The 13,079-nt window shown below is 44.4% G+C and overlaps 1 protein-coding gene across 4 annotated transcripts in view; it reads left to right on the forward strand.

Annotated features, from left to right (window-relative positions):
* CEMIP (cell migration inducing hyaluronidase 1) overlaps positions 1 to 12,828 on the forward strand; it is a 100,731-nt gene extending 87,903 nt beyond the window's left edge. For all 4 annotated transcript variants that reach the window (XM_085070477.1, XM_085070480.1, XM_085070478.1 and 1 more), the window contains 11 exons: positions 314 to 349; positions 437 to 592; positions 2,060 to 2,240; positions 3,821 to 4,036; positions 4,931 to 5,142; positions 5,599 to 5,784; positions 6,490 to 6,694; positions 7,443 to 7,529; positions 7,832 to 7,989; positions 9,426 to 9,526; positions 10,141 to 12,828. In XM_085070477.1, the coding sequence (XP_084926603.1) occupies positions 314 to 349; positions 437 to 592; positions 2,060 to 2,240; positions 3,821 to 4,036; positions 4,931 to 5,142; positions 5,599 to 5,784; positions 6,490 to 6,694; positions 7,443 to 7,529; positions 7,832 to 7,989; positions 9,426 to 9,526; positions 10,141 to 10,268 (1,666 nt within the window). In that variant the 3' untranslated portion in view covers positions 10,269 to 12,828. The remainder of the gene's footprint in view (positions 1 to 313; positions 350 to 436; positions 593 to 2,059; positions 2,241 to 3,820; positions 4,037 to 4,930; positions 5,143 to 5,598; positions 5,785 to 6,489; positions 6,695 to 7,442; positions 7,530 to 7,831; positions 7,990 to 9,425; positions 9,527 to 10,140) is intronic.
* Positions 12,829 to 13,079: the final 251 nt, after the last annotated feature.

The following is a 13,079-nucleotide window of genomic DNA, read 5'->3' on the forward strand; positions in this document are numbered from 1 at the left end:
AGTGTGTGATCATTAGAAAAAGGGATAAAGCTTTATCAGGCAAGTAAACTATGGCTAGTAATCACCATCTCAACCCCAGCTGGAGCAAGCAGGTGATTTCTGTTGCTTCATGGGATCTGCATATACTGCAAGATAGGTCAAAAGAGATCTTCCAAAATTGGACAGGGGACAAGCCTGGAAAAACCTGAGTCCCCCCTGAGCACTATAGAATAATTAATCCCTGCTGTCCTCCAGTGTTTTTCCTGTTATAGTTTGACATGACAAACCAAAGCAAACCCAAATCTCTCCTGAAGCACTTCTCTTCTCTTGGCAGGTTTGCTGACAATGGCATTGGGCTGACCCTGGCGAGGTGAGTGTGGCACAGACTGTGTGCTGCCTGGGCACAGTGCTGGGCTGGGTGTGAGCAGCCCTCTCACCTCCAGCCCTTTCTCCTCAGTGGTGGCACCTTCCCTCACGATGACGGCTCAAAGCAAGAAATCAAGAACAGCCTGTTTGTTGGGGAAAGTGGAAACCTGGGCACTGAGACGATGGACAATGAGATCTGGGGACCTGGGGGTCTGGATCACCGCGGGAGAACGCTGCCCATCGGCCCGTGAGTTGAGCTCTGCACATCCCAGCACTCCCTGCTCCCAGCACAAACTCCAGCCCAGTGTGGTTTCCTCAGTTTAATAACCATTACACAGGAAGGATTTCATTTCATGTCTCCTGATCCCAGAGTCCCCACTGTGCAGCTGCTGCTGGCAGGTACATCCTTGCAGGCTGCCAAGACAGATCCAGCTCCTCTTTGCTTCCCCATCCCCTTTGCAAGGGGATTTGAGAGGACAGCAAGAGGACTCTGTGCCAACAGGGCACCTCTGTCTGTGTGATCAGCAGTGCTGAGCAAGGTGACAGTCCCCACCAGCTGCTGGGAAAGCTCACAGAAGCTCCTTCCTAGGGTTGAACTGTGGTCATGGATGTGCTCAGTGCTGCTGTTACTGCTGCTCCTGCAAAGGACTTTGATGCCTTTGTAAAAGAGTTTTGAAATGGCCAGTGAACTTCATGTGTGGCCTCTTCCTATACCTTAGTCCTATGGATTGGCTTGCAAGTACAATGGTTTTGCTTCCTAAAGACCTAGTTATCCTAACAGTAGCACCCCGGTGAATAAACAGCTCAGATGATGCTTTCCTGCCATATTACAGCCTCAATTTTGCTGTCAGCAGTGATGCTGGAAGCTTATTATTAACTATAGCAATAATGAAAACCCAATCTGCCATGCCTCTCCTAATATCCTTTACACATATATGTGGACATATCTCATCTTGGATGCTGTGTGCAGAAACTCAGACAGAACAAATGCACTGGAGCAGGCAGGAATTCTCTAAGGGGAACCATTCATGTGAGGAAGGGATCAAATTCATTTATCATAAATGAAATTTGAGACATTTTATCTTGGCCTCTTAAAGAGCTTAAGCCTCTTGTTCACTTAATTGGTGTGAAAATGGTGTCTTCTTTACCTTGCAGATGATATCAGAAAAGGCTGATAAAGGTTCAATAATCTGCCTATAGGTTGTGGGATCTTTCCTTGTTTTCAAAAACTCTTTTTTTTTTTTAATTGCAATTGATCTGCAGTGTTTCTCTCCAAGTCCCTTTGAAAGATGTGGTGGGACTTCTTTTAGCCTTGCCATTTCTCAGCCCAAGGAGTCTGCACAGCTCTGCAGTTTCAGGTTTCACTGCTGCAGAACTCATTTCTGATGGCAAACACGAATTTATTCATCTCTAGGTCAATGCTTTGGCATTGCTGTAAGTTCCTTCCCTGGAGGAGCACAGACTAAATAAAGATGATCTGTTCAACATGAGAGAACTTGAGCTGAGCTGCAAGGATGAGAGGACTTCACAGAGCTAAAAAGGAGGGAAATCCCTTCTCTTCCAGAGCAGGAACTTAGGAGTCACCCTATGGGCTGCGAGAAATGAAAGCAGCCGAGAAACAAGCGCTGTGGGACTGTGCTTGTCTGGAATACATCCCCTCCTGATGCCAACATGCCATGACCAAGTCTTTTTGTCTCCTCCAAACGCTTTCTAGGGATTTTCCCATCCGGGGGATCCAGTTCTACGATGGACCCATCAACGTCCAGAACTGCACGTTCCGCAAGTTCGCGGCGCTGGACGGGCGACACACGAGTGCTCTCGCCTTCCGCCTCAACAACGCCTGGCAGAGCTGCCCCAACAACAACGTCACTGCCATCCGCTTCGAGGATGTCCCCGTGAGTCACCCTCCTCAGAAACCCCTTCCTGCCTTGGGAAATTTGGAAATGGGGTTGTGGGCAAAAAGGAGGAAACGCAAGGTGTTGCCGATTGTCTTTGTTAAAAGACTTCTTCTTAAAGAAGTTTGACAACAGCAAGAGGAAGAAAATTGGATGGGTGAAGTAACAAGAAAAGCCAATTCTTTGTCAGGTTTGCAGCAAAACAGAAGCAGGTATCAGTTTAAAAAACAAAAACCTGAAAATAGTGACATTGAAGGGGAAATAATTTCCATTTCTGTACAACTCAGAAACTGAAGAATCTGCCCCTTTATTTTCAACAGAAGTGTAATATTAAAGCTACAACAGAAGGAAGTCTGTTCTAAAAGGCCTGACTGACCTAGAAGCAGAAAATACTGATTTTGGGGAACAGCCAGAGAAACTGAGCTGATGCAGGGTAATTCTGCAGCCCTGCACACCAGGGTAATTCCAGACTCCAGTTCTGCAGACATAAATGAGAGCAGAGTCCAGCCAGAAATGGTTTGCCAAATTTTGAATTACAGTGTGAACCTCTGGGTGCTGCTCTGACCCTGTCCTGGGGCCTGTTCTTTTGAGCTATTTTTGTATTTGTCTGCACAAATATGTGCTAACTGCTTTGCTGAGGTTCACCTTTAGCAGCTGTTAAATGCAACTACCAAACATTACAAACAAATAAATAAATAAAGTGGTTGGGCTGAAATGATTTGTGTTGCTTAATTTTCAAAAAATTAGCAGGCTTGCCCACAAGTCAGGAAAAGTGCTGACTAGTGCCAAATGTGAAGGGAAAGGCAAAATTCCCCTAAAAGTGTTGGCTGGTCACTCTCACATTGCACGAGGCAGGCTGCTGATGTGACATTTATTTATGCTGGATAAAAATATCAGTCAGAAGTTGCCTGACCAGCCATTTCCCAGGGGAGGTAGCTGACTATTCCCCATACTGGAATGACTTAGTGTGGCTTTGGAACCTTAAAACTGTGTTAGCAAACAAAGAGTGAAGTGGCTCTCATGAAATTGCCCCATCCCCTGAACCTTCCTCTGGAATTTTAAAACAAACCTTCCCACTGGTGAGACTGGAATTCTGGTTGTTTTAGCCTTTCCCCCATGGTCAGCAGGGAAATGTGGGTCTGCTGTGCCTGACAAATCAAACATCCTCCTGCCAACCTACAAGACCTGCTCAGCTGAAAATTATTTTCATCTTTGGATGGTTGGTTTCAGAAGTTCACAGTTTATTACCATGTAAGTGCTGTCTCAGAGGACCTGCAAGCCCAGATTTCACCTGAGCCATGAGGCCTCAGAGCCACCAAACAGCAAGGCTACAATGTCTGAAGCTGAGCAGCCAACATCTGTGGCTGTTTAAAGGTGATGTTAGTGCACACAGATTTCTTCATGCAGAAGTTGACCCACAAACCCAACACTATTTCTTGTCCAAGCTACTTTGCAATGCCAAAAAAAAATCAGAAAATGGGCAATTTGAACAACTTAAGTGATGGAAGACATCCTTGTCTTGTACTCTAAGTGATGAATTCCTTTCTGGAGATGTAAATGTGTTTCACTGTTTTGTTTAGATTACCTCAAGAGTCTTCTTCGGAGAACCTGGCCCCTGGTTCAATGATCTGGATATGGATGGTGACAAAACATCAGTTTTTCATGATGTAGATGGCTCTGTGTCAGAATATCCAGGCTCATACCTGATCAAAGAAGATAACTGGTTGATCAAACACCCAGACTGCATTGATGTGCCTGACTGGAGAGGTTCCATCTGCAGTGGACACTTTGCACAGGTAAGGCTGCTTACCTTGCAGTATCATTATCACTTCGGCTCATTTTAAATTTCTTGGCACTGTAAAGCGTGACCTTTAGAAATGGACTTTCTCCAGGCTGCTCAGTGTTTATTTATCAGCATGTCTGCACAGGTGCCTTTGAACACGAGAAATCCTGTGGTACATTTTCAGGAACTTTGGCCTTGGCTGCTGACAGCTCCAACAACTTCTGCCCAAAGCCTCCTGAGAGCTCCATGGGCATTCACAGATTAATATTCATAAATCCATGGGCTGTTGGCTGGTTATTTCCCCCTGATTTATGGAGGGAAGTGTTGCCCACAGTGTTATGGGAAATGTGCTGATCAGTCAAAATTAGACTTCAGCTTTCCTGGTTTTTCCTCCTGTGTGTGACCACCAAACCATCCTTCCCACCACAGGAGCCCTGAGTGCTTCTGCCAGGAGAAGCACCTTCCTCTGCTGAGAGTGCCTGGTTTTCTCCTGGGTGTTGCAACTGTTGGGTTTTTTTTTTTCTGTGTGATGCCACTACAGCCAATTTCTAACCACTGAGCTGGGTTTCAGGCTTCTGAAATCCACACAGAAGGGTCCTTGTTCAGCACAAGTCAGATGTCTGAGGCAGATACTGTCCTGCTGCTGAGGGCTGCAGGATGCTGTGGAATATCTCAGCCCTGCTGTAACCTCCTCTGGCACATGCACTTGAACTCAGCGGATGAAGAAATGAGCCTTTTTTACTTTTTGCCTGAAAGCAGTTTGTTTTTTTGGAAATGGAAGCCTAAGGAATTGAGCATAAGTGCACAGCACACAGGGCTTGCACCAGCTCACATCTATTGAGTATCTGCACATTTCACTGTAGTTCATTAAACCCTTGGTGATCTCTTTATTTTTTTCCCCATCTAGATCTACATCCAAGCCTACAAGCCAGCCAACCTGAAAATGAAAATAATAAAAAATGACTACCACAATCACCCACTCTACTTGGAAGGGGCTTTGAGCAAAAGCACTCATTACCAGCAGTATCAGCCAGTTATAACTCTGAGGAAAGGCTACACCATCCACTGGGACAAGACAGCCCCTGAAGAGCTGGCCATATGGCTCATCAACTTCAACAAGTGAGTGATCTGAATTCCAGCATTCCAGCCCAGTCTTGTCACTGCACATTTTTAATGGGTGAGGTCAGCACCTCCTGGGCCCTTCCAGAATGAACATGCTTGTTACAGGAAGTCCATCGAGTTCACCATCTTTTCATGAGACATCTCAGATTCCTGTTTCCTCCCCCGGGAAGCCCTGTAAGATAACACAGTTCATTCTGGGGAGTTTGGAGCTAATTCATTCCTGGTGTGTGGAAATCACAGGTGTAGAAGTCAGGAGTAGATCTGACCTACATTGCTTAGCTAACCCATGGTTGTTGTGTCTAATTTATGTTGCACTCATCCATTCTAAACTGTGAAAATTTCAACTGGCCAGGAAAAAACTTATTGTGAATTATTTAGTTTGGCTTCTAGCATGCTCAGGAAAATAACAGTTATGTTATAACTTGTTACAATGTGGGTCTTTGCTATTTTTAGGAATGACTGGATCCAAGTAGGGTTTTGCTATCCTAAAGGGACGACATTTTCCATTCTCTCAGACATCCACAATCGTCTCTTGAAGAAAACATACAAAACTGGAACCTTTTACAGAACCTTTCAAATGGAGAAACTGGAGCACAGATATCCCACCAAAGGCTACTACTACTGGGATGAGGACACTGGGTAGGACAGCAGGCTTTGCTGATTGGGACATTGCTTTGGGAATGCTGCTGGAATTGTGAGCCATTTGGCTAATGCCACTAGCAGGGATCACAACAAAACCAGGAAGGTTTTCTGGGAATGTGACCAGTGTTTAATTTTGCTGGGACTCCCATGGCTGCTAGTCATTCACTGCCTCTGCTGCACTGCCAAATACTCTGGGAAATGCTTCACCAAGTGAATACAAATTGGAAAAAAAAAAAAAAAAGACAAAAGCAAAGTGCAGCCCATAAAATTTAACTGAAGACATGCACAGCCCTTGTTGTTTTGAACAGCAACCATGTATAAACACCATGACAGGGATGCACAGGAACTAAATGTAAAGCCTGTTATTTTCTTTTAAAGGATTACAACAATGGGAAAGAAAGAAATACCTAAAACACAAAACATGTGTTTCTACATAGTGGTATCAGTATAGAAGAGAGCTCAAAGGGTGTTCAAGTGCTATCTGATTTCTCTGCTTTACTTTCCCTGAGCTCCCTAAAGCATTTCTGAGATGAGTGTTCCCTTTTATTTTCATTTGGGGTGTTGGGCTCTATAAAACACTGCACCAAGCATTGCAGTGAAAACTATTGCAAAGCATAGGAAGGAGTTCAGTAGAACTGGGTGTCATTTTTTTTTTGCACAGAAGTTTGAAGGATGCTGTTTGCTTTTTTCTCCTGCCTGCAGGCTGCTGTTTCTGAAACTCAAAGCTCAAAACGAGAAGGAGAAATTTGCTTTCTGCTCCGTGAAGGGCTGTGAACGAATCAGAATCAAAGCTGTGATCCCAAAGACAGCTGGTGTGAGCGACTGTGAAGCCACAGCCTATCCCAAGTACATCGAGACACCCATTGTGGAAGTGCCAATGCCAAAGAAACTCTCCAGTGCACAACTGGTAAAGCAGCTGATTTCTTACCACAGAATCATGGCTCATGTAGATCTGTCATTCTGGCACATATTGTGCCCACAGACACAGAAAATCTCTGTGCCAGGGTCAGAAAGCTCTGCTTGATTTTTCTGAAGTGGTTCAGGCATGTGAAATAATACAAAACAGATTCCTGCAATGTGCAGAGAGCCTCATGAGGCTTGGGTTGAAGTTGAATATTTGTTCTTTTGGGGCTCTGATGTGATGTGCTGTGCTTGAAAGCACAGGGTGGAAACTGATGAGGTGGGAGACAGTGGATGTGATTCTGGAGCCTCCAGCTCCTCCAGGCTGCAAGAACAGCAGTGTCAGACAGGGGATTGCATAGCTGAGTTGAATTATTCTCATTCATATAATGCATCCTGTATCCAGCCTGGTTCTGGGTGAGGAAGTGGAATATTTGTCTGTTATTTGGTTTTTTTTCACTCATCACCCTTGAAAGAGGAATGCACAGCAAAGCCTCAGAGAGTTATGTGTCAATTCTGCAAAGTAAGAATCACTCTGCCATTCGGTGAAACAATTTAACTGGTGACAGGATGAGCAGAGAGGTGACCATTGTGCCCAGTTTCATTAGCAATTTAATGTGGCGAGTCAGTGCTTATTACATAGCTTCCTTGTTGATTGAATTTCAAGGTTTAAAATGTTTTCATTGAAAATGCAGCATTCAGGTAATGGACAGTCTCACTAGAAAATATGTTTTTTTATTTTGTTTTGCAAACAGAAAACCAAGGACCACCTAATAGAAGTGAAAATAGAAACTTACAAGAAACAATACTTCCACCTAAAGGATGACTTTGCATACATTGAGGTGAGCAAATCCTCTCAACCAACTTAATGGGGTGCAATTCTAAGAGATTTGCTTCATCTTCGTGGAAAACTTGCTTACAAAGTGACCTTGGAGAGTTAGAGCCAGGTCAATTCTGCTTTGTATTTTGGAAAAAACAAACAAACAAACAAAAAAAAACAGCTACATCTTCTTCTAAGCAGGACAGAATTCTGTCCTTTGATGGAAAGAGCAGTCCCATGGCTCAAGACTATCAGTGCTTCTTACAGGTGGTTGTTTGCAATTGTGTTACTGTGGTAGATAAGAGTGTTTTTCCCCCTGCACAGGTTGATGGTGTCAGGTTTTTCCTCACTGATGAGGGAATCCAGCTGGTTGTGATTGATGGACATCATGGAAAAGTTGTTGATCGAGCAACATTCAAAAACTCCATTCTGCAAGGAATCCCAGCACAGTTAGAAAATTATGTCAACAACATCAAAGATCAGTGAGTAAATAACCTGTTGTCACTCAGGTGCAATGTACAAGAATGCTGAATAACACTCATCTTTTTCCTGGATTTTCCTGCTTCCAGACATCCAACAATGTGTTTTTGTGCCTATTGACTCCAAAAGAGCCCAGATGTGTGCAGGACATGCAGGCAGCAGCAGGATGCAAACTGATTTAGGGGCTGATTGAACCCCAGATAATTTGCAGAGCTGCATGTGATTAATAAGCTGCAGAGCTACATTTATGTTGTGGGTTGTAGACAAGCTGCAGGCTTAAACTCACAAAGCACTGATCCATGCAGATGTGCACAGCTTGCATGTTTTACTGCCTGTATGTTCTCTCAAACTGCAGATAAATTCACTAATAAAATACATTCTCCTCTGCACATTCCTCTGCACAGACCTAAAGGCTGGGTCCTTTTATATTTTAAGTACTGGCAGCCAGGAATGCAGAGTTTTGGGAAGACATGGTAAGTAGCCAATAGGTGTTCCTGCATTTGGAGGACAACTGGGTTCTTCTGCTGGAAGGAGAATTGGAACCACATCAGAAACCCATTAACCAAAGGGGTTGTTCCCATATTAGCTTGTGGAGTGCTCGTGGGAAGTTAATTGTTATAAATTGTTATTAAGTCTGTTTGGATTTGAATTCTGATATGTAACATTTAATACAAATATGAGTGCTTTGTTGACAAATCATCTGAAGTAGCTGTGGGCATATCAACAGGGTATTCTGGCATTTACTCTAGAGGCTTGGGGGAAGTTTGAGCAATTCCATGCAGGTGGAGTCAGATGTGTTTCTATTGTCTTAAATAATTCTAGAGGCTGCAAAAATCACATCACATCACAGCAGTTACTTCAGGGAAGCATGGTAGTTGCTGACTTTTCTTTTATAAAAAGTAAGAAGTTTTTTCAGAGAGGCCATCATCCTGCTTTGCAAAAAATCCAATCTCAATCCTGGCTAAATCCAGTTCCTGGTCAGGAATAGCGGTAATAATATTAGTACACTTTTTAAACAGAAGCACACTGAAAGGAAAAGCATCAGGGCAACAAAAGTCTCAGAAAAGTGAATTCAGGTTTAATCTGCTAATGAAAGAACAAGAAATTACTTGAGACTCACTAAGAGCATCCCAGGGAGAAGATAGGTCTTTCTGAGCAAAGCAGGATGGAACTGTAGGATGGAAACATTTAAACCATCCTAGAAAACCATGTTTAAAAATAAAAAAACGTGGCTTCTGTCTGCTTTCTAATGGGTTTTGCATGACTGGAAAAATAATCTATGACCAAACTGTTGGAAAGCCTTGAAAACCATTAAAGCTGAAGCCACTGTAGCTCATGGGTGTGTGAACACACAGGCAGGAGTCACCAGTGCTCAGGACTAACAAGCAAGGAATGTGTTCTGACTCTTCATCCTTTTACACATCTCTGTTTCCTTCAGCTCCATAGTGCTGGTGACATCTAAAGGAAGATTCATTTCAAGAGGACCATGGACTAAAGTACTGGAGAAACTTGGAGCAGGAGAAGGGTTTAGGTTAAAAGGTAACCACTTTTTAAAATCTCAGTTCTAATCTCCCATGATTCCAGTAAAGGGACCTTTTTTCTGCATCTAAATTTTGCCTTGCTTGTTTCTTATCAGCATGTGCTCAAACATCCTGGGACCAGTAATTTATTTATTCAGAAAGGTTGTATCCACTGCAGCTTTGGGTAACATGCTCAGTTTAAAGCTATGAATGGAAAGCTCTGGCAGTTGTTCTTAGAAGTAAATAATTCAGGGGGTTTGGCTTTCCAGATTAATTTTAAATAAAAAGACCTTTTAATAATAGGATTATTGCACCTTTTCCCCCACTAAATGCCCAAACCAAGATTTTTTACTTATCTAAACTTATTTTTAGTTGGTTTTCTCTCAAAACATTGACCTGATGGTGCAAAGCACCTTGATTCCAGAGCATCCCATATTTCCTTAGAATACAGCTCCATGTACACATTGCTCCAGTCATTGCTCCAGTGAGCTTTTGGCTTGATTCCATCTGGTGTGTGTGTTATTCTGGCTCTTGTGCACCTGCACCTCTCCAGCCACGGGGTGTAGCCACACACACAGGGGGGTTTGTGGTTCAGTCCTGGCACATTCCAAATCTATTTGCTCTGATTTGCAGAAAAAATGGCTTTTGTGGGCTTCAAAGGGAGCTTCCGCCCCGTCTGGGTGAAGCTGGTCACTAACGAGGACTCAGCCAAGATCTACCAAGCGCTGCCAATTCCTGTGGTGAAGAAAATGAAGTTGTGAGGACACCCTGCTGTGCCTCCTGGCCGCCAGCACTGCCTCGTGGGATGGACAGACGGACAGAGGGACGGACGGATGGACTACTGCCTGCTCTGCGCAGGACACACCTGCCTGTGCCACTGGTGTAGCATTTTGTTGCTGTTGCTGTTCAAAAAGGAATCTCACTGTAAGTAGCTAGAGGCCACGTGTGACAGAAGAGCCTTGGCTGTGAGCAGAGTGCTCCGTGCTGGCAGCTCAGGCTGGCTTGGGCACCGAGGCTGATTCTTGTGGGACTGAGCAAGGTCTGAGCTGTGTCACCAGGTGCTGGTTTTACCAGACAGACTGACAGACTGGACAGACTGACTTCAGTGCTGCCTCTTGGAGGGGAGCTCTCGGTCTGAAGACCATCGAGGATTATTGCTTTTTCCAGCCTCTGAGTTGTCTGAAGACTTTTTTCTTTTCCATAGTGTAACTAGCTGCTCACATAGATGTGGAATGCCAGTTCAAGGACTGGTTGACAATCTGGGGTAGAAAGAGTGTATCTGAGTGATTGCCTGGATGCTGGGAGGTCTAACTGGACAGTAAGCATTTCTCCTAAAGCTTCTGTGAGGTTTGATCAAGCTCTCTGGGGTGTGTGTTGTACATGCAACCCATGGCACATAGTTGGGGAAGAGATGGCAGAAGGAGTGGACAAAACATGCCAGCAGAGACTGATGAAACCACCTATTTCTGCTTCCTCAGAAAACTGTGTTTTTCCTATGGATCAAGGAGTTTTAATAGTGGTTGTGCAAACAGGAAATTTTCCTTCAACAAGCAGCTGCAGGCTAGGAGGAGAGCAATGTCAATTAGCACATGTATTTTCTCAGCCTTTCTCATACAGCCTTTCCATCTCTATAACATTCAGGATCAGTTTATGGTTGCCAGTGAAAGCCATGCCATTCAAGGCTTCCCATTTTTAACTAGGAACACTGGGACCTACCTTCTTCAGCATCAAATGGGGTGAGCTGCCCTCACCTTTTGCAGGACATCAGAGGGAACAGGATCAGACTGCTCTGCTGTGTGTTTCTGATCCTTTCTGATCCTGTCCTCAAGCTTAGGATGTTACTGCCTTGGTCCTCCTGGAAGAGTTTCATGAGACCTGGATGAGGTCTGACTGGGTGGCTGAAGAATTAAAGTGGGAATCCCAATGCATTGCTTGGATGTCTTGTACCTCCTTCCCCCTGCTTCAAACCAATACCTGGGTAATGAAGGCAGAGCAGAGTGAATCAGGACTTTAAAGGGGCATCTCTTGAAGCTGAGAAATTAAACATTATCTTGTAAAACACTGAAAGCATTTATAGTGTTCAGTGATATATCTGTCAGTCGCACAGAAATGCCATGAAGGTGTCTCTGGAGGTTGTGGCTGTTCTAAGAAATCCAAGGGCAGGGGGGAAGTGTGAAAGACATCATGATGAGCTTTTCAAAGAATGTCAATTTTGCCAGTAAGACTTGGGTTTTTTCCCCACTTTATCTCTGCCTGTCTCCATTGCCACTTAACTATTCTAATTGCTGATGGCTACTTTTTTATATAATTAAGTTGTTGGTTTTTTCCCCACAGTATCCAAAATGCTGCCTTGCAGCTAGATTAAAAAGCAAGGATTTTGTGTGTCATTCCAAAGGCTGGGCAGATGCTGGCTTAGATCAATTGCTCTGAAAGTCAAGGCAAGCATGAGCAAAATTTAGATAGCACTGTATGTCCCCTCAAGCCTCTCCTGGGTTTTGAAACTGGAAATGTGTTTTTCAGACTTACTAGTGAAGTGAATTGTCTTGAATTCACTGAATGTCATGTGCATTGTATTAAAAAAAAAAAAAAAAAAAAAAAAGAAGAGCCAAGTGTTCCCTCCCAGCTTCCCAACAAGAGTCTGTTAATGAATGCTCCTTAGGCATTTGTGCCATTTGCAGAGTGAAGGGGCAACATTTGTAAAAGGCCAGTAAGGTGGGTTGTTTTTTTCCCCAAAATTCTTATGATTGTTTGGGGATTTCACAAATTACTCCAATAAAGAGTCAGTCTCACTGGTGGTTCAGCCATGATCATCCAAAATTTTTATCTGATGTCCTGTGATGGCTAAAACAGTGTCAGATCCATGAAGTCAAGGGAACAGAGTGACAGGAATTCCCTTGGGTCTCTCAGTTTGGGTTGTCTAAACCTTCTCCCTGCCCTGATGCCATTGCAGAGGTGTTGGTGGAACACACTTGCTTCCAGGAGATGGACCAAAGCAGGAATATTTCTTTCATGAGCACTTAGCAGATGATGGGCAGGAAAGCTGGGCTTGGAATGTGCCTGGAGTGGGACTGGGCTTTGTTTGAGCCCCAGTGCAGGGTTGCCCTCTGCTGTGCTCCACTAGCCACAGCCATTTCCCCTCTCCTGCTCCTGTGAGTGTGTCAATGCCCAGGAGCATCCCACCAGCTGGGATATCCCCTAGACTGCTTTGTTCATCCTCTAGGAGCATGCTGCCTTCACTGTTGCTTCTGATTTTACTGTTTTGGGAATCCTCAGGGTGAAACCACACGACTTGGCTCTAGGGAAAAACTTTTTTCTTTTCCTTTCCTAAAACAATCTCACCTGATTAAGAGATGAAAACCTTTAAGCAGCTTGTTCTCTCATGCCGAGCTTGTCACACGGGGCCTGTTTTGGGGTGGATCTCACGCTGTGAATGTGGAGCAGGAATCACTGCAGGCTGCCAGCCCGAGGGAGAGCAGGGATCGTGGCACAGCCACACTGGGAAATGCCCAGAGCTCCACTGGAGTCAGCCTGAGCATCCCCTGGAGCCAGCATGGAGCTTGGTGCCACCGCCA

This window comes from Lichenostomus cassidix, chromosome 10 (assembly GCF_008360975.1).
Source record: "Lichenostomus cassidix isolate B80296 chromosome 10, HeHo_3.0, whole genome shotgun sequence".
Classification (NCBI taxonomy): Eukaryota; Metazoa; Chordata; class Aves; order Passeriformes; family Meliphagidae; genus Lichenostomus; species Lichenostomus cassidix.